General features: G+C 35.2%; 1 protein-coding gene across 3 annotated transcripts in view; it reads left to right on the forward strand.

Annotated features, from left to right (window-relative positions):
- The window catches only part of LOC145268244 (3 beta-hydroxysteroid dehydrogenase/Delta 5-->4-isomerase type 4-like), a 158,750-nt gene that overhangs the window by 31,586 nt on the left and 103,921 nt on the right, over positions 1-23,243 (forward strand). The window contains exon 1 of one of the 3 annotated variants that reach the window (XM_080123569.1): positions 14,201-14,961. The exons of 1 other annotated variant lie outside the window; for it this stretch is intronic. Coding sequence is in view for 1 of the 2 variants with exons in the window: in XM_080123570.1 (XP_079979696.1) it covers positions 14,930-14,961 (32 nt within the window). In the remaining variant the exon portion in view is untranslated. Of the gene's footprint in view, positions 1-14,200; positions 14,962-23,243 lie in introns of those variants that run through there. One more of the 3 variants, XM_080123570.1, reaches the window with a different exon arrangement.

Below are 23,243 nucleotides of genomic sequence, written 5' to 3' on the forward strand. Positions count from 1 at the left end.
TGGATCGAGATGTTGCGTTTGGTATTATCGAACCGGTACCAGCAGGCACACCTACGATCTGGTGTTCGAGGATGGTAGTCGCTCCAAAGAAAGACGGGTCACCAAGAAGGACGGTAGACCTACAAAAATTGAATGCAGCAATGATGAGAGAGACTCATCACACACCGTCCCCTTTTAATCAGGTGTCCGTGGTGCCTGCCCAAACCAAAAAGACTGTCTTGGACGCATGGAATGGGTACCATAGTCTGCCACTCTCCCCAAAAGCCCGGGACGCGACCACGTTCATAATGGAATGGGGTCGTTATCGGTATCTCAGGGCTCCCCAGGGTTTTCACGCATCCGGGGACGGGTACACGCGCCGGTTCGATGACATCACAGTTGACATGCCTCGAAAGACCCGGTGCATAGACGACACACTCCTATGGGACAGGTCCTTAGAATTGGCTTTCTGGCATACTGTGGACTATATTACCCATTGTGGTAAAAGTGGGATAGTCTTTAACCCTGACAAATTTCAATTTGCTGACGATGAAGTTGAATTTGCCGGCTTTGTGATAACCTCGGACAGCGTGAAGCCAACTAAAAAAATGACGGAGGCTATTCTCAATTTCCCGACCCCAACGAGCATTACTGGTATCAGGTCCTGGTTTGGTTTAGTTAACCAGGTGTCGTATACATTTGCACAGGCCGATATAATGGCCCCTTTTCGAGAGTTGCTGCGGACAAAGAACCGTAAATTTTACTGGGATGACACATTGAATAGACTTTTCGAAGAGTCGAAGAGGAATATCGTTCAGAAAATCGAAGAAGGGGTGAAAACCTTGGATATGAACAGAGCGACCTGCCTTTCAACCGACTTCAGTAAGGTTGGCATTGGGTATTTTCTGTTCCAGAAGCATTGCCAATGCCCAACGGAATTAGGTCCCAACTGTGGTAAGGACCACTGGAAGATGATTTTGGCTGGGTCTCGCTTCACGAAAGATGCAGAATCTCGTTATTCCCCTATAGAGGGGGAGGCTCTAGCGCTGATTTATGGCTTGGAGTCTTGTAGGATGTTCATCCTGGGATCCCCAGACCTATTGGTCACCGTGGACCACCAGCCCCTAGTGAAAATTTTCTCGGATCAGATCCTGGAGAATATAAAAAATCCCCGCCTGTTCTCATTCAAGGAGCGGTCGTTGATGTACAGGTTCCAGATTAAGCATGTTCCCGGGAAACTCAACGCAGCACCGGACTGCACATCCCGATACTCGGCGCCGTCAAGACACAGCAGACTAAAGGGCACTGACACTTCCCAGCAAATCGAGGGGAGTATACAAGCATCCATCATAGCTGCATACGCACATGACCCCAAGTTCTGAGCGATCACCTGGGATAGGATAGTCGCAGCTGCAGCCACCGATGAGGAGTGCCGAACGTTGGCGTCATACATTCAAGACGGGTTCCCAAGGTCACGCCACGAACTACCACCAGAAATCCGGCAATTCTGGCCGATGGCAGACCAACTATATTGTCTGGAAGGGGTACCCATAAAAGGGGACAAAATTTTGATACCAAAACGGCTTAGAGCCGAGGTGTTAGAGGCATTACACTCCGCCCATCAAGGGGCGAATGGTATGTTGGCTAACGCCAGACAACGGTTATTTTGGCCTGGTTTAGACGCCAGCATCCGACAAACAAGGGCGCAATGTCGGAGTTGCAATTCGATCGCCCCATCCCAGCCTAGGGAACCACTAATGCCACCCATAAACCCGGAATTCCCATTTCAAAAGACAGTCACTGACTTGCTAGATATGCACGGGAAAAGTTACATGGTATACGCGGACCGATATACCGGTTGGATTGAGGTCGCACCACTACCATCAGGAAGGGCTGCAGCGGTGTGCAACGTCCTGAGGATTTGGTTTTGCACGTATGGTGCACCGGAGGAAATATCATCCGATGGAGGGCCACCATTCGATTCACTAGAATACAAATCGTTCCTAGAAGACTGGGGCGTAAAAAGGCGCATATCATCTGCACATTACCCCCAGAGTAATGGCCGAGCTGAACTGGCCGTAAAAACAGCCAAAAGAATGCTGATGGACTGCGTTGATGGCTATGGACACCTACATCATGATCGGGCAGCACGGGCGATGATGACTCACAGGAATACGCCCAGTCAGGACCTTGGATTGTCGCCGGCGGAAATGCTATATGGTCGAACAGTAAGGGGCCATCTCCCCGCACTTCGCAAAAAATACTGCATCCACAAGCGTTGGACGGAGACCAGAGATTTGAGAGAGAGGGCGATGGCGAAAAGGCACGTACTTAACAAAGAACAGTACGACATACACAGCCACCCCCTCCAACAGCTCCGAGTCGGCGAGTCTGTGCAGGTGCAGAATCAGGAGGGACCAAATCCACGACGATGGGCGAAAACTGGGAGAGTCGTCAAGACAATGGGTAACAGGCAGTACAGGATACGGTTGGATGGTAGCGGCAGGATCACATTACGCAATCGCCGTTTCCTCAGGAAAATCAAACCGGTCATGGATACGCCGAAGTATCCACCCACTCAACAACCCCATCAACCACCTCCCCAAACACCAAGAAGGGAGGACAGCAAACCACCGTGCAACATGCATGAGATGATGGACGTGGAAGAAGCTGATTGTGACACATCAGAAACAGATATGGAGGTGGACCAAGATCCGATCAACCACAAGCCAATGCAGACGAGTCCGGTCCCACGACGCAGCATGAGGGTAACACGAGCACCAAGGCCACTTTCCCCTCAAATGCAAGGACCAACTCACTACTAAACGGAATTCTCCAGTCACATGACCACAAAACGACGGTAGTGTGGTCACATGGTGGGGGGAGGGCATGTAGAGAATAGGAACAACCATTAAGACGGGACACACAAAAGAGTGACACCGTCGTCTGATTAGTAGTATATATAGAGCACGCACGCACGCACCGGGAGAAGAACGACAACTACGACGATAGTCGACTCGGAAACCTTACAGATTTCATGCAACAACTGGAAGTACTTGCCAAATCTTGCGAATTTCAAGCAGTAAGCTCTGAGGAGAACAAAAAGCAATATATCCGTGACGCTTTCATTAGCGGTATCTCCTCCTCGTCTATTCGTCAGCGCCTACTCAAAAAACCATTCTCAACTCTACAAGAGACCTTTACAATGGCTAGGTCTCTAGAACAAGTGGAGAAGCATACAATAAGCTTCGATGACTACCTGAACATAGCTGCTACCGTAATTAAACCAGAAGACACTCCCTTAGCCGCTATAAAAGGAAATACCCTACCAAAAGGAATTTGTTTCTTTTGTGGGAACACACGACATTCACGGGCGATGTGTCCTGCACGTAACGCCAAGTGTAGGAAATGTAAGAAAAATGGCCATTGTGCGAAGGTATGTAAATCTTCCTCCTCAACAGCTGCTGTGTTATACAACCCTGACTACCCCACCCCCCCCACCCAATCTCTCCTGACTAGGAACGGGTGCCAAAGACATTACATACACGAAATGCAAAATAAATGGGCAAGTAGTGAACACTATGGTAGACTCCGGCAGTGTGCGGACGTTTATCAGCAAAAATACAGCAAGAAAGCTGAAACTTTTTATTATTCCGAAACAGAAAACCGTAGCATTGGCAGACCCTAATCATCATGCCAAAATCATTGGCGAAACTATTGTTGACATCTCCCTAAACAGTAAAAACCACCACGCCATGACAATGGAAGTAATTAAGGATCTGTTCATTGATATGATTATCGGAAAAGACCTCCTAAAACAATATAAAACTGTGACCCTGAAATTCGACAGTCCTGGGGAAGAACTTGTTATTGGAGCAATGGATAAGAGGAACAGTTTTCCATGTATCAAAATTTCTCCTCCTCCCCTTTTCTCTCATCTTTCTACATGGACGACCCCTACTGCCACCATATCTCGTCGTCACTCATTCACTGACAACATATTTATAAGAGAGGAAACTGTCAGAATGTTAAGGGAAGGCATAATAGAGCCCTCTATATCTCCTTGGCGAGCCCAAGTTTTAGTGACCTTCTTTTTTTTTCTTTTTTTTTTACATAGGCATCACCACATTATCAAGGCCCAGAGGCCACTCAAAGATAAGGGTTAAAGAGTGTACAGTAGAAATTGGACAATATACTAATCATTAGTAATGAAAATTTGGTAAATTTGATAACTTATATGGAACGGCTCATCAAGAACTTATTTACGTTAGACTTGAACACAACCAATTCCTCCTCCTCCTTAAAAATTAAACTAGGGTTGTTGTTGGTGGCCAATCCCCAATGTCTTAATGTTAAGAACGTGTTTTGGAATAGACACCCTAACCTCCTCATGTTAAGAACATCGTATGGAATAGACACGACTAACCTTGCCATGCTAAGAACGGCTTTTGGAATAGACACTCCATTTTGTGAGGGGAGTATGTGGCCCAAGTTCAACCTTGATATAGCATACCCATCCGCAAAGACTATAAACCACAAAAAATATTCCAGCTAATCCCCAAATTCAGTGGCGCAGACACAGACACTCCAATAATGGAACGGTTGGAAGATCTAGAGTTGAATTATGAGCTGTGTGAAACATTCAAGGTGGAGCAAGTCCTGCCACTACGATTGAAAGGTTCGGTTTGGGAAACTTATCGGCAACTTTCAGAAGAACAGCGGAATGACATTGAGAAATATTGTCGTCAAGTTATGGAGAATAGTAAAGTACAATTTGTGTCGGATTTTTTTTTTTTTTTTTTTTTTTTTTTTTTAGAAATACCGTCAAGTTATGAAGATTTTTGAGAAATACCATCGTCAAGTTATGGAGAAGAATAAAATGAAATTCTGTTGGATTTTCTAGAATAAAGTCGGTGCTTTTAAATGAAGAACCGAAAATGCGTTTCGGTTGGATTCTATAGAAAAAAAAAAGTCGTTGCTTTAAATTGGAGAATTTAAGATGCGATTCGGTTGAGTTTCCTGAAAAAAGTCTCTTTTTTTTCTGAAAAACGTCGTTTTTAAATGAAGAATTTAAAATGCAATTTGGTCGACTCATGAAAAAGTCGTCGCTTTCAAATGAAGAACTTAAAATACAATCAAAGCCGGATTTTTTTTTTTTGTCCTCGTGTAGTGTGGGCTAGCTCTGTGCTTAGACGTGTAATGTGTGTTGCATGAGGGACTAACAAGAGTTTTCACCATCTCGAGTTGCGTCCCTTACCGGTGTACGTTTTGGCTTTGTTTACAAATGTTAAATAAAGACGCCATTATATAAAAGCCGATCTATCGTTATATCTTTTCTAATCCATTGACATCCTCAATAAGATAATGCCACATGGCAGCAGCGGTGGGATGAAAAGAATCCAAGTAAGATGTAGAAAAGAGTAAGAAGCAGAAAGTTATTTGCAGAAACAGATAAGTAACTTTATTGTTCTTGTTTCACATTGTAATTTATACGCATGTCACGTGGACAAGGAAAAAAAATGTCATAAGCGGATATGGAAGAAACAAACAGACCAGTGGCTGGCATAAGGCCTCCGGCGCCCCTATGTATGGAAGACAATTTAGCGGCGAATTGGAAGTTGTTCAAACTGAAATGGTATAACTACACCATTATTATTTGTTTGATAAAACAGTCATTGCAATATCAGAGGGCACTTTTGCTTCATACGTTGGGAGACGACGCATTGAAAGTTTACTACGAGTTTCAATTTTCAACACCCGAGGACGAAAAAACACCCACCAAAATTATTCAGATAATATGCTATAGGGGAAATGAATGAAACCTACGAGCGTTACGTATTTCATTCTAGAAAGCAAAGAGAATCAGAGACTGTGGAATCCTTTATTACGGCACTTCGGACGTTAATAAAAACGTACAATTTTTTCGACAATTGCGTTTCATCAATACTCAGAGATCAGGTAGTACTGGGAATACACAACCTGCAGACACAATCTGAGTTATTGAAAATGAGACAGTTAGATATACAAAAATGTATTGACACCTGTAAGTTGTCTGAAAATGCTACAGTCCAGTCCAGAATCCTAAGGTCTGAAGGAGTGAACAGGGTTGATTTTAAACCCAGGAGAAAGACATTGGCACAATCTGACAGAGAATGCTGGGCGTGTGCATTGCGGCACGAAGCGAGCAAAGAGTAATGTCCTGCATTTGGTAAAACCTGTTATAAATGTAAGGGATAAAAAACACTTTGCCGTGAAATGGAAAGTATCAAGGAAAAAGAAAGTGCAGATTGTCAAAACCCAACATTATGACCAGGAAAACGACAGTAATAGTTGTTCAGACTATGGATATGTAGACAGCGTAACAATTAAGTAAAAGGTGAATGCTGTAAGTCAAGAGGTGATAAAAGCGGAAATGATGGTGAAAGGAAAACCAATTGCCTTTCAGCTCAATAGTGGAGCGTCCGTGAACATATTGAATGAGAAATATGTGATTGGAAAAACACTGGAACATTCAAATAAGACTCTTCCACCATCTTTCCTATTTTGATACAGCCTTGCTACGCTACTTCAAATGTGAAATATACCAAACATTGCTAAAACTTTTCTTGTTTTGATATCCATGGCATGCAAATCTTTGTCAGACCATTCTAAAATTCCCGCACTGTATCTCAAAACACTGACTACCCATGCATTCACTGCTTTCATTTCATTTACTGCTTTCCATACAGTTTCGATTTTGCAATAAGTTTCACTCTTCTAAGATACTCCTTCCTGATTTTTTCCTTCATTTCTCTGTTCATGATGCCTACACCCTCCAGCACTCCCAAATACTTATATCCTGTATCTTCTATTTCTTTCATGATTTCTGCATTTGGCAGCACTATTCCATTCGAATGAACCTTTACTCCTCTTTTCATCACCAGCACCGCACATTTACTCCCAAACTCCATCCCAATGTCTTCTGAGTATGTCTCCACAAGTTCTACCAGTCTCTCCATTTCCTTTTCATTTCTACCGAATATTTTCAAATCATCCATAAACAGTAGATGGTTGAGGCGTCTGTCACCAGATCCAAAGTTATACCCCAGTTTTTCTCTCTTCCAGAGGATGCTCAGTGGCATCATTATCATTACAAAAAGAAGTGGCGATAACGAATCTCCTTGAAATATCCCACATTTGATGCCAACCTGCCCCATCTCCTCTCTGTTTGATGTCAGCACCGTTTTCCATTGAGCCATACTTGTCTCCAAAAGCCCTACCACATTATCAGCAACCTTCATCATCAATAGTATTTCACGTATCCATGAATGAGGAACCATGTCATAAGCCTTTCTGTAATCGATCCATGCTACGCTCAGATATATCTTCTTCTTCTTCGCATCCTGCATTATTGCTTTATCAATTAGTAGTTGCTCTTTAGTACCTCTCGAGCCTTTCGGGTACCCCTTTTGTTCATCAGGAAAAACACCATTACTCTCTAGATGTTCATAAATTTTCTCCACAAATATTCCAGTCAACAGTTTCCGAATCAATGGCAGACATGTAATTGGTCTATAATTATTGGCATCTGTTCCTTTTCCAGGATCTTTCCTAATCAGTGTTGTTCTTCCCTTCACAAGCCAATTAGGGACATCTCCCGACTCTACAACCCTTTGCAAAGCAGCAGCTATAGGTGGATAAAAGCATGGGAACTATTTAAACCAGAAGCCCATCACTCCATCTGGACCAGGTGCCTTCCAGTTAGTCCCCCTTTGTATGCCAGCCTTAACGTCATCGATGGTTATCTCAACGTTCTTTATCTGCTGCATTTCTGATAACCTTTCTCTGACCTCTCCCAACCAGCTAGCCTTCTCATTATATCGCCCTTCGACAGACCAAATCCCACTCCAGAACTTCCTTGCATCTTTTGCATTTGGAGTGTTGTTATTTCTACCGAAATGCAACACTTTTTCCAACAAAGTTCCTAATTTTTATACCACCAGTGTGGACCTTCTCTTTCAACATTGTTAGAACGTTCATCGTTTCCTTTTCCAGCAATCTATACCTCCTTTCAAGCTCGTCCTTGGCTTTCTGTTCTAGTTTAACTCCTTTTCTTATTTCTTCGATTCTACCAATGTCTTTTCGCCATCGTTTAATACTTTCTTCAAGCCGCCTCTGCCAGTGTGGCATTCTATCCTTCATTTCTCCCTTTTTCTTCTGTATTAAGCCAAGACGATTCGCAATAACGTATGACGCTGCATACAGAAGCCTGTTAATTTCCGTAATCGATATGTTCTTTCTCATGATGTTGTGAATTACTCCTTGAATTATTTTTAACTCGTTTTTCACCTTCCGCCTATCACTACTCTTCATACTTGGAATCTCTATGATATCGTCTCTAAGAAGAACCTCTCTTAACTTCTGAAGTACTTCTTTTTCTACAGAAGTCAAAGTTCGAACTTCATCACCACTTCTCAATAATAATAATAATAATAATAATAATAATAATAATAATAATAATAATAATAATAATTTAGTAATTATAGTAACAAATTTAGTAATAAGTATAAAAAACTAATAAAGATATCAATAACAATAATGTTTATAATAGCAGCAACAAGAATAGTGACACAAATGATTATGTCAATCATATAGCAATATTGATAAAAGTAAATATATACATACATACACATATACATATGCATACATATATACACATACACACATTCATACACACATACATATACATATGCACATAACATACATACACGTGCTTACCCACATTTATATATACATAAGTATACCCATAAACATACAAATACATATATATACACACATCCATACACATATATATACATATATATATATATATATATATATATATATATATATATATATATATATATATATATATATATATATACAATGCACAAAACACATCTAAATAGAAATAATAATAATAATAATAATAATAATAATAATAATAATAATGGGGCCGGTCGTAAAAAATGCCAAAATATATAAATATATATATATATATATATATATATATATATAGAAATAATGATATAAAATTATTATAGTATAATATAAAATATATAAAATTAAATATATATAATATATACTAATATAAAACTTTTACTATTAAAATACTTTGCATTACAGTTAGAAAATAAAAAGATTCTTTTTAAGCGTCCTTGGAGAGATTTAAAAAGATAGTGTTCTTTTTTCTATGGCAATAGAAGGTTCCAAAGTCGAAGTGTTCCGTTTTTGGAAATTCTAGAAGGTTCCACTCCACATGACTATAGATAAGTGATAATAGCGTCATAACTTTAGTTATTAAATCAGATCTGATAAGGAATGCTAAGTTGGGGCGACCTTTTAGCTATTTATGACTCCGGCCCATTTCCTGAGATAAAATCCAGTCATAAGGAATTTCCTGAGACAAGCCTATTGCAAACTCCCTTACAAAATAAATAGACACTTGGTAAATATTGATTTTCTGATCTTATATTCTGACCAAAGTAAAAAATATATTTTCTCAAACTCTATCATTATTCTGCAACAAAAATTAGTAACAAAGGACTTGAGTTACCTCCCTTACATATGTTTTTGTAAATATTTGTTTCTATTTGTTTATCTTTTTAATAAATTCCCTTTTTCTCTTTTAAACTCATTCTTTTAGTTTTTTTTTTTCAATATATGTTGTATGTCTACCTCTAGACATTTATCTCGCACATAACACTTGTCGAATAATAAATTATTTGTAATCCTATGTTAAAGTTTAAATTTTATACTCTTAAGTAAATGCGGTATTTTGGTGCCCACTAAAGTGATGGACAGACGAAGAACGTCTGAAAAGAATTGTAATTGAACAAATGAGTCAAAATGCGTTTAGTTTAGAGTAAGATATGCAAAAGATAAGAACTGACCCTCACATTTGTTAAAATTGTATTACTGTATTTTTGTTGTTGTGATGTTTTTTTTAGCAAATAAATAATTCAAAGTATAGTATCTGTTCACGATTAAAGAAGGGAAAATCTTACTTAACTGTAAGCAAGTTTTATTTTTGTCTCAATCTAGGGTACTCCATTGGTTTCGGGGTGGGGGGCTGGATTTTCTCCACACTAAATAAATGATTTTATGAGTCAGAGAATTTTTTCCCCTCAATGCCAAAGCCAACAGAGTCGAGACCATTTTTTAAAAAACTGACGTCTTCCCTATTGACTGTGGTAAGTTGTTTGTCCTGTGCATTTTTAAGACCTCCTCCCTCTCAGGCTTTGTCTTCTCTCTTTGAGAAGGGGGCTAGTTTATTGTTAATCGTCTGATGCGCCCCTACCAGGGATTGCGGACAGGGCTGCCTAGATATTTTTCACAGGCTAGAATATTTCTCTTTGTAATCGCTGACTCTTCAAGTCCCACTTTCCGACTCTTGTGTCACGTCATCCCGTCGTAGGAGGGAGATAAATACCTTGCCTAATCCGTCACCAAAGTTCAGAATAGAAAAGAAAAGAAAGAAAAATGAAAGAAATGCTGAATTTGAAATCATCATCAGCTGATTTGATTTTCTTTTTTGCTAAACTAAAATGTGAGGAATTCTGACCGCATTTTTTAAAGTAAACCCTAACCCTAACCCTAACTCTTATCTTCGATTACACCACATTTTTATCCCTTTACTTTCGATTGCCTTATTCCTTCTGGAAATACAGAGATGTTATTCTCCCGATAAAAAACAAAAAACAAAAACAACAATTTTGAGAACGATACCATATCTTCAAAATATGGATTGAAATGAAATGATATCTATAATATAAAAGTTATTTGTGTGTATGAGTGTATGTTTGTATGTCCGAGTAAGAAAAGGTGCCTGGCATTGTCCAGGAGCCATAATGATAATACAGTATTGTTCAAGGTTATTTCTATATCTTCTTAATATGTTGACATGAATAGCGGGTGACACGATGAGACATAATATATTTATCAAGATGGTTTGTTCTACTCGGGATCAAGTGACGCTTGAATGGAGTGCGTGTGTGTATGTGTGTGTGTGTGTGAGAGAGAGAGAGAGAGAGAAAGAGAGATAGAGAGGGAGAGAGATTTTAATATAAAGATGTTATACACATTATTTAACTTCTATTTAGTTTCATATGATTCTCGGCCAACTTCATGTAGTCCTGCTAGACTATAATATAAAAGGTAGTTGTCTATGTGTATGTGTATGTTTGTATGTCCCGGTATGGACCTATTCTTAAAAATAAAACAATCAGATATGCATTATTTTTTTTAGAAATGGGATGCTAGTTTAATCAATTATAATGAAAACGTCTTCCGTTTCTTCAATTATGTCAGAACGCCCACGCACCCAATGCGTTCAGAAGCAACACACACACACACACACACACACACACACACACACACACACACACACACACACACACACACACACACACACATATATCAGAATCCTCAGGTGTATAGGAACGCAGATTAATTAATCGTGTGGTATTGAGTCTCATAGAATATTTTTTTGGAGGTAATATTATTATGTGTGTGTGTGTGTGTGTGTGTGTGTGTGTGTGTGTGTGTGTGTGTGTGTGCGTGCGTGCGTGCGTTTTGGAAATGTTTATTGTTTCTAATGTTTGTTCTAAACTGATGATGTGTTCTGTGTTATTGAAATTGTTGGTTTAGTATTATTGGCGCGGGTGGGTAAAAATAAACAGACATTTTCTTTATCAAGTGGCTTTCGGTTGAGACGAATGCACGCGTGTTAACAAAAACTTAAATTAAAGAAAACAACATTCTTCTTTGTCAGACTATTACGAATATGCACGCAAACTATCATGGACAATATGGCAAGGAATGAATTCAACCAGAAGATGAAATTTCCAATGTTCTCAACGTTTCTCATTTTGATTAATTTTTCTCATTACGCTCCATTTTTTTTTTTTTTTTTTTTGGCAAAGTATAAAAGACTGCTTGGAATGTCAAAATAAAATACAATAAATTAAAAACAACAATTTTATGCTTATTACACCTTTCTTACACAAGTTAGCAAACAACTCCTCAGAGACAAATGTATGTTCCTAAAAAAGAGTTGGAAAGTTTTTTTTTATATGGAATGAAAAGATTTGGGGAAGAAAAATGTGCATAAAAGGTAGTTGCTTGTGTAGCCGCACTGATGAGCTGTGATACAGCGAACCACTACTGTGTGTCGATGACTAATTTCATGTATTCAACTGTTATAAAGACACATAATATTATACGTACCGATTTTCAATATTTACTTCAACAGTGCTCAATACAACCAGGTTGAAATTTTAACCTGACACTGGGATAAAATGCGAAAGACCGTGTAGCTTAATTGTCATATATATTTTTTAGGGGGGTTTAAGTCTCTCACCTGGCGTTAATCGTGACACTCTGCACTGATAATTCCTGAAAGGATGAAACGCTAGTCTCTGTAGGTATTTAATAATTATAGTAAATAATTATGTCAGTCCCTTTAAGATCCTCTGATGACATGGACTGCATATTTTGTTATCCAAATAAACACACACACACACACACACACACACATACACACACACATATATATTATTTTTAAAATATAATTATCCACTGACAAGTGTTTCGTCGTCTACGACTCATCAGAGTGGCTGAACTAGCGAGACTCGAAATCGGAACCCCATGATAAGAAGCCTCAACTTCTACCACGCGGCTGCCTCGCCTGACTACTAAATGTATCCCGTTTTTATGTAGATGTTTTTATTTGTTTCTGTTAGCGATACTTTCTTGAATGAATCCAATTATTCATACGAAATTGCATTTGTACCTAAATGCAAGTTGGGAATAATTTTCCCTTTGACCAATTTGGTACCCCCTTAAATGAGGAGCGGCATATATAATATTTTTAGAATATAATTATCCACTGACACGTGTTTCGTCGTCTACGACTCATCAGAGTGGCTGAATCTAGCGACACTCGAAAGTGGGACCCCAGGATAAGAAGCCTAAAACTTTACCTCTCTATATATATGTGTGTGTGTGTGTGTGTGTATGTGTGTGTGTGTGTGTACATACATATACATATATATATATGTATGTATATATATACGCACACACACACACATACATACATATATATATATATATATATATATATATATATATATATATATACTGATGATTCCCGAAAGGATGAAACACTAGTGTCTGTAGGTATTTAAAATTTATTATAGTAAATAATAATGTCAGTCCCTTTAAGAAACTCGTTGCTTATCGTTGAGCACTTTCAGTTGTAATAGGTCGGTTAACTTAGCTCATATGCGTGGATCATCATATAGTGATTAGATCACTCTGACTGACGTTAAAAGCATTTAATAAGAATAAATGTTTGATTTCAACTGTATCTCTCGCGGTTGACGGAAGCCGAATGGTTCGGGTCCTTGCTAATGAAGCCAGACATGACTTCTGTTGCCGAGGTTCGAATCTATTGACTGGCGTTAATCGTGACACTCTGCGCTAATGATTCCCGAAAGGACGAAACACTAGTGTCTGTAGGTATTTTATAATTATTATAGTAAATAATAAAAATTATATATATATATATATATATATATATATATATATATATATATATATATTAAGCCCCCCCCCCGCCTTTGGGTAAAGCACTGTCCTAAATGTATTTCACCCGTTATTTATTTGCCTATACATCGAGGTTCACTGTTTGCTTGCTAAACAAGCAGCTCGAGCACTATAAAAACGATGGGCGAGTGTTTATTTAAATGGATATTTGTTGAGGTCATTTGCGAGCACCGATCCCATGGGTCACTGGTTAGAACTACCGTCTATCAACGCGATGGTTGTGGGTCCAATCCCCGGCTAGGGAAAGGTGCTAGACTAGCCGCACTGATGAGTTTTGATACAATGAAACAGTACTGTATGTAGATGACTATATATATATATATATATATATATATATATATATATATATATATATATATATATATATACACACACACACACGTATACGTGTGTGTATATATGAATTATCGTAGACAGAGATAGAAAGAAAGAAGGAAAAATAGAGAGAGAGAGACAGAGAGAGAGAGACAGAGAGAGAGACAGAGAGAATCGTAGTAAAAATAATATAATGTATCCTTTTATTTTATCTTTTTTAAAGATTATTACACAGCCAACCACCCCCATGCGCACTGTGCAACTTCCCCCCCCCCTTTATTCAGCCTTCTCGGAAAGACGCTTATTTTATTCTCTTTATAGTTGTTAATCTTATTCTATTTTGAGAGAGTTTGAGGGGTGGGGGAGCACTGCAATATTTCTCCAACTTAATTATCAGTCACCCTTCTTGCAAAACTATTTTGTTGCTGTTGTTGCTGTTGTTGCTGTTGTTGTTGGTATTGTTCACAGAAAACAGATAGATATATTACTTTCTTTATTTTAAAGAGGCATGGAAGGAAAAGAAAAGAAAATAGGACCGTTATATAGAATTCGTTTTTTTTTTTCTTTAAGACACTAGTTGTAAAGAAAGTCTGCGTTTCTTTTGTTTTATCTTTTTTCTTTCTATTTTTTCTTCCTTTTCCTTTTTTTTTTTTTTGTATTATGTTTTTTGTTCAGCTTCCTCCATCCATTGTGACTTTTCTCTAGAAAAAAACATCATGAAGCGCAAAACAACTTATTCCCGTAAGACGTTAACAGAAAAGAAATACCAACGTTAAGCTCCATCTTTATAAGACATTTTGCCGAAACGAAAAAAAAAATCTAACAAAATAAGCACTAACCCGATTTTTTATGACGACTACACAGCGTAAATAATCTCTGTAGAAACTTTTTTCTTTCTTTTCATTATTTTTTGTTCCCCCATTTTTTTCCATTTGTTTTTTTTTTGTTTTTTTTTTGTTTGTTTTTTTTTGGGGAACTGGATAAGTCCAAGTCAAGCTATCTTGGTGACATGTTCTTCTGGGGGCAGTTGTTGAGAAGGAGGTAAGTTTTAGACTTTCATCATTTTATAATTTTTTATTTTTATTTTAAATTATTTTATCTTTCATGCTGTTTCAGTTGTCTTCTTATCGTGGAACGTTGACGTCTGTAACCAAAAATACGTCCCATTTATAAAAAAACAAAACAAAAAAAAAATACAAAAGATATTACGTCATATCCACAAGAGTATTTTGGCAAACGTCCTATTCAAGTGAATCAATTTGTTTTTAAAAAAATCTTCGGATTATAATCGATACACAGCCGGCTCCGCTTCTAAACACACACACACACACACACACACACACACACACACACACACACACACACACACACATTTGTGTGCTTGTATAAATATATATATAAATTATAGATTATATAAATTTTATATTTATATTAAATATATATGTATATATATTATTTATATATACATATATATTATTTATATATATATATATATTACATATATATATCATATATATATGGATATGTATATTTCATTACATATATATATAATTATATATATATATATCATTATATATATATATTTCATTATATTTATATATATATACACATATATATATATAGTTTATTATATATATATTTCATTATATATATATATATTTCATTATATATATCATATATATATCATATATATATGAAATATATAAATGTGTGTGTGTGTGTGTGCCTGTGTATGTGTGTGTGTGTGTAAAATATATATATGTGTATATATATGAAATATATATATATATATATATATATATATATATAGAGAGAGAGAGAGAGAGAGAGAGAGAGAGAGGGTAACCCCCAAAATACAGAGGACATTCACTTGTTTTTCTGAGCATTTTACAGTCAACAGAGGAAAAAAAAAGGCCAAAGATCCTAGTTTTATGATGTGAAGTTTTGAATATAATAAATTAGTTATGACCAAAGTTTCATTTCATTCGGACAAAACACTAAGAAACGGGGCCTAATTAGAGTTGGGACACGTTTTTTTGGGGGAAAGGTGGTCACCCTGTATATATATATATATATATATATATATATATATATATATATATATATATATGAAATATATATATATATGAAATATATATATATATGAAATATATATATATATGAAATATATATATATATGAAATATATATATATATATGAAATATATATATATATGAAATATATATATATATATGAAATATATATATATATATATGAAATATATATATATATATATATATATGAAATATATATATATATATATATGAAATATATATATATATAATGAAATATATATATAATGAAACTAGCTGTACCCTGCCACGCGTTGCTGTGGCTTAATTTCGTGTAATGGAAAATTCTAATATAAAGAGAAAATGCATGTTTCTTACATTCTTAGTACAGCAATCCACTCCAAAAAGTTTTTTAAAAAAAAAGGCGAAAATGAAAAAAAATATGGTACTCTTGCAGAATTGGATCCGGATCTTCGGGAGTTACCATCAATCATGGCTTGGGTTCGACCAACATTCAGTGGATTAAGCCGAAAGTTGCTAAACCATTGAAACGCTAAATAGTTTTCTTTTTTATTGTATTAAAAAATGTGAGTTTTTAATTAATATTTGGGTAAGGGGGGGGGGGTTACTATACACAGATTCGAAAAAGTTGTTCAAAAACGAATAAATAAAAGCAAAGGTAAGGTAAATTACGTTTCTATCTAACTGGATAATTTTTTAGTGTTTTTATTTAATGTAAAATGTTTAATCGGCTGAAAAACGCAGTGTTTATCTATGTATTTGAAAAAGACGAATCGTCGCGGGCTCTGTTGAATACGTTAAGCTTGGGAAAATCAGTTAAAAACTATACAAAACAATGTCAGACACCTACTGATTATATGTTATTGTGACATAGGCTGACATATTCGGTGGGTTTCTGATAGTATTTTGTATAGTTTTTTCGTTTTAAATCATTTTCTCCAACTTAACATCATCAACAGTGTCCATCACCATTTGTATTTTTCAAATACACTGATAAACACTGTTCTTCGAGCCGACTAAACGTTATAGTAAATAAAACGGGTTTGTATTACTAAACACAGAAACGAAAAAGTTGTTGAAAAATAAATATAACAAATAAATGTTATCAAAGGCAAGATAAGTTACTTTTCTACCAAACTGGATAAGATTTTAGTGTTTTTATTTAATGTAAAATGTTTAATCGGTTTGAAAAAATGTAGTGTTTATCTGTATATTTGAAAAATACAAATGGCAGCAGACTGTTGAACACATTAACTTTGGGAAAATGAGTTAAATCTAAAAAACTATACAAAATACTGTCAGGAACTCATTCAATATATGTTACTGCGACATAGGCAGACATGTATTCAGTGGTTTTTAACAGTATTTTGTATAGTTTTTTTTTTAGTTTTAACTCATTTTCCCAAACCTAACAGTCTGCCGCTATTTGTAATTTTCAAATATAACAGTAAACGCTGTGTTTTTTGAACCGAATAAAAATTTTGCATTAAAAAAACAAAAAAAATTATCCATTTCGGTAATAAAGTAACATATCTTGCCTTTGATAATATTTGTTATACATTTATTTTTTGACAACTTTTTCGAATCTATATGTACAGTAGTACAAACCCAATAAAAACACTAAAAATTATCCAATTAGATAGAAAAGTAACTTACCTTGCCTTTGAAAATATTTACTTGTTATATATTTGTTTTTGTTGTCTTTTCAAGTCTTTGTGCAAGTACAAACCCAAAGGTGTATTTTTCTGTCTAATTTTATTTTTGTTACCGCGCTTAAATTTAAATTTCACAATATCTTTTTAGGGGGGGAGGGTATTTTTTTTTACATTAGGTCCACCTCCACAATTTTCGACTATGCTGAATAAGAAAATCTTATTTAAAATTTGCAGAGGCCATTAGTTTTCGAGATATAAAGACCTGTACTATGCACTATAATTCACTGACGGCCATGAATAAACACTCCCAACCTCCCCATATTAAGAACGGCTTTCAGAATAAACAACACCCATGCCTAACCACATGTTTTAACCTTTTATCTGTCTTTCGTCTTTTAAAAACGGCTTTTGGAATAAATACCACCATTCTCCCCATGTTAAGAACGGCTTTCAGAATAAACACCCCCAACCTACCCATGTTAAAAATTGTGGAGGTGGACCTAATGTGAAAAGTTACCTTTTGTTTTTTAATAAATTGTTAGTTAAAAGCACAGAATAGTGACAAAACATCATCCCCTCCCCTTGCTAAGAATAGCAAAAAAAAAAAATAATGGTTTTCTTGGTAGAAACTTTTCTGTATTTCACCTAACAATTTCTGGTGCTAATGAACTTACTAATCCGCGCTATTTTTTAAATCGAATTTCCAAGTTTAATTAAAGTTTTATATGTTTTTTTTATTCAATTGTAAGGTTAAAGTACAGAATAAATACAAAACACCCTCCCCTCCCCATGTTAAGAATGGCTTTTTAAATAATAACGTTATTATTTCAGCATGGATCACTCTCTATATGAGTACCTAATATTTTTTTCAGCCATTCTTACCATAGAGAGGGGATGGTGTTTTGTAACTATTCTGTGCTTTTTTAACTAACAATTTATTATTAAAAAAAGATATTGTGAAATTATAAAAAAATAAAAAGATATTGTGAAAGTTGAATTTAACTTGAAAAAACCCCAAAAAAACAATGTGAACAGCGCGTTCAACATTGTAGCCGGACCTTATTTGGCAATAAGCTCACGTGAGTCGATTAATGGGTGCTAATGCACTTACTGATCCGCGCTATTTTTTTAAATCGTATTTCCAAGCTTAATTAAAGTTTTATGTTTTTTTGGTATTTCTTTTTTAGATTAGGTCCACCTCCACAATTTTCTTTTAAATGACGACTTTTAAAGGTTTCCGACTATGCTGAATACAGAAATCGCATTGAAATTTTGCAGAAATAAGTAGTTATCGAGATATAGATAGTTGTTTTGTGCATTGTATTCTTTGGCGGCCATCTTTGTTACGTGCGTAGATTTGTTTATGACGCGTGCAAGCGTGTAAAAAAGGCGGCTGCCAGAGATTACAATGCATTATACAAATTTTTAATATCTCGATAACTACTTATTTCTGCAAAATTTCAATGCGATTTCCATATTCAGCATAGTCGAAAACCTACAAAAGTCGTCATTTAAAAGAAAATGGTGGAGGTGGACCTAATCTAAAAATTTACCGTTTTTTTCATTCAATTGTAAGGTTAAAGTACAAAATAGGTACAAAACACCCTCTTCTCCCAATGTTAAGAATGGCTTTTTAAATAATAACGTTATTATTTTAGCATGGATCAATAAGTGCACAAGTACCCAATTTCTTTAAAAGCATTCATATTTTCTTATATAAAAACAACTTCTGTAAAAAAAAAAAAACGTGCACTTTCAATCTTTGTTAAAAAAGGTTTTCTTGAAAAAAAAACAAAAAAATATGGTAAAAAAAGCAAAGAACAAAACGTTAATCGGTATTCATGCAGAGAGTGATCCGTGCTGAAATAATAACGTTATTATTTAAAAAGCCATTCTTAACATGGGGAGGGGTTTTTGTACCTATTCTGTACTTTAACCTTACAATTGAATAAAAAACATATTATAAAACTTTAATTAAACATGGAAATACGATTTAAAAAATAGCGCAGATCACTCTCTGCATTAGCACCGAAAGTACAGATTAGTTAGAAAACATCCTCCCTCCCCATGTTAAGAATGGTTTTCTAAATAATGTTAATGCTTCAGTACTGTTCCTTGTCTGCTTAAGTTTAATTTTTGTTTATTAAATTGTTAGGTGAAAGTCCAGAATAGTTACAAAACACCCTCTTCTCCCCATGTTAAGAATGGCTTTTTAAATGATAACGTTATTATATCAGCACGGATCAATAAGTGCACGAGTACCCAATTTCTTCAATAAAGAAAAAGCATTCATATTTTCTTATGTAAAAACAACTTCTGTAAAAAAAAACGTGTACTTTCAATTTTTGTTAAAAAAGGTTTTCTTGAAAAAAAAAAAATATAGTGAAAAAAGTAAAGAACAAAACATTAATCGGCATTTATGCAAAGAGTGATCCGTGCTGAAATAATAACGTTATTATTTAAAAAGCCATTCTTAACATGGGGAGGGGTTTTTGTACCTATTCTGTACTTTAACCTTACAATTGAATAAAAAACATATCATAAAACTTTAATTAAACGTGGAAATGCGATTTAAAAAATAGCGCAGATCACTCTCTGCATTAGCACCGAAAGTACAGAATAGTTAGAAAACATCCTCCCTCTCCATGTTAAGAATGGCTTTCTAAATAATGTTAATGATTCAGTACTGTTCCTTGTCTGCTTAAGTTTAACTTTTGTTTATTAAATTGTTAGGTGAAAGTCCAGAATAGTTACAAAACACCCCTATCCCCATGTTAAGAATGGCTTTCTAAATAATAACGTCATTATTTCAGCGGGGTAGCTTCTCTGCATAAGTACCATGTTTTGTTTTTAAATTGTTAGGTGAAAGGACAGAATTGTTACAAAATACCATCCCCATGTTAAGAATGTCTTTCTAAATAACATTATTTCAGCACGGTATTTTCTATGCATATGTACTATCTATTTTTGTTTATTAAATTGTTAGGTGAAAGTATAGAATAGATGCAAAACTCCCTCCCCATGTTAAAAATAGCTTTCTAAATAACGGTATTATTTCAGCACGCTACCTTCTCTGCATAAGTACTATCTTTTGTTTATTAAATTGTTAGGTGAAAATATAAAATAGTTACAGAACACTCTCCCTTTCCCATGTTAAGAATGGCTTTCTTAATAGCGTTATTTCAGCACGGTACCTTCTCTGCATAAGTACCATCTTTTGTTTATTAAATTGTTAGGTGAAAGTATAGAATAGTAACAAAACGTCCTCCCCATGTTAAGAATGGCTTTCTAAATAACGTTATTATTCTATTATTATTATTATTATGGTACTTTCTCTGCATAAGTACCATGTTTTGTTTATTAAATTGTTAGGTGAAAGTACAGTACTCATGCATGAATTAAAAAGTATTTTCCAAAAGTGTTCTATGCGTATGTAGCGATCATAAATAAATAAATAAATTATATAAACACTAATAGGCCGCCTAGCATTGCGCAGTTATAAAATATGCATAAATATATTTTAATTCATGCAGATTTCTCACTTATTATTATAGACCCAATTCTCTATTGATTATTATTTAAGATATAGTAATGATTTCAAAAGTTATGAAATCAGTGTGACTTCTACTAGAATTGAAACCAGAACATTTAGCGCCCCAGCCTTAGTCGTTGTTTATCCCTTCAACGCCGTTACCGCCTGAACTACCGACAAACGAATATAAGTTTAAAAATAAAGAGACTTGTTATTTATTTGTTTCCCACGAAACAAAATGTGACACAAGGTCGGTTTAATGTGGGCGTTACCAGCTCCCCTCAAAAGGGGATTCTGCAAAAATAGAATTGCCTCAGTATATAAAGGTTTCCCCCTCGATTACTGAGGACAATTAATTTGAGTGCAGCATCTGTGCAGACACCACAATTCAGTGACCAGCCCAGTACAAGTACCGGGTGTCAAAATAAAGAGACTTTGAGCTATGAATTTTCAATTTTGCGCATGCGCAAAGAAACAGCAGGAGTAATGTTTTATTTGACTTGCCCTGCCAATGTTAACTGTTTTGTTTTTAATTTTGACTCCTTAGAAACGATGTTTGCCGACTAAATCAAATTTCAACTCTGTAGACCAAATATTTAGAGAGGACTTTTCGCACACACACCGACAAGGTCACTTATATATATATGTTTTTATTTGTTTTTTGTTAGCGATACTTTTTGAATGAATTCAATTATTCATACGAAATTGCATTTTTACCTAAATGCGAGTGGGAATAATTTTCCCTTTGACCAACCCGGTACCCCCTTAAATAGGGAGCGGCATATATATTATTTTTAAAATATAATTATCCACTGACACGTGTTTCGTCGTCTACAACTCATCAGAGTGGCTAGATTCAGCCACTCTGATGAGTCGTAAACGACGAAACACGTGTCAGTGGATAATTATATTTTTAAAATAATATATATATATATATATATATATATATATATATATATATATATATATATATTTCTGTAGTGGAGAAATATATTTTCTTATAATATATACCAATCCTAATTCAAGAAGCTCAATGTAATTACAGAGCAATATAATGAAAGGAAATTCAAAATGGTGTAATGGAAACATATTAAAGGTATTTGCAACTTCTCTTCCAATTTTCGGATTTTAATCATGTCAAATCACACTTCAATTCCTTTTGACGGATTGATTGTTGCTATTTCTTCTGGTGAGTTAAGGACATAATAGATTCACTAATTGATATACTAATTAAGTGATTGATTTTGCACTACGAAGCAGATATTGTCAATAATTTTAAATGTCAACTGAATTAAAGGAATAAATTATAAGATGATCAACATCAGGAATTTCGGAATATAGTTTTTTGTCATTTAATCATTATATATATATATATATATATATATATATATATATATATATATATATATATATATATATATAATATATATATATATAATATATATATATATATGGAGAGAGAGAGAGAGAGAGATAGGTAGATAGATAGATTTTCCGTGTACAAAAGTGTTTTCATCTTAAATTCTACGCATTAATGCAAAATGTAGAAACTATGCATAAATAGAATTCAATGTAGTAGTTAAATGAAACCAATCATCCAAGAAGAAACTATAAAAATAATTAATTAATGAATGCTTGTTTTTCAAAGGAATATGCAAATTAGTTAACTTTAATGTAGACTCTCGCATATCTATGGCTGAGTATATTAAAAAAAGCTCGCTTTACTAATTTTTAAATAGAAAACGTAGGCTTTTAATATAGTTGTATAGGTAGATTGTAAAGAGTCTACGCAGGTCGATTAACGTTTTGACATTGAGGTTCATTTGGAAGGAATTATAATAAAAAAAAAATCCTTAACTCACGGATTTTCAAACATAGACCTTTTCATTGGGTGGTAAACATTAGTAAAAAATGCATCAGTATGTGATATATAAATTTGTGTGTGTGTGTGTGTGTGTGTGTGTGTGTGTGTGTGTGTGTGTGTGTGTGTGTGTGTGTGTGTGTGTGTGTGTGTGTGTGTGTGTGTGTGTGTTTTTTCTTTCAAAGAGTATTCTGCTATGACAA

Source organism: Euprymna scolopes, chromosome 43 (assembly GCF_053919585.1).
Source record: "Euprymna scolopes isolate OS-2025 chromosome 43, ASM5391958v1, whole genome shotgun sequence".
Taxonomy (NCBI): domain Eukaryota; kingdom Metazoa; phylum Mollusca; class Cephalopoda; order Sepiida; family Sepiolidae; genus Euprymna; species Euprymna scolopes.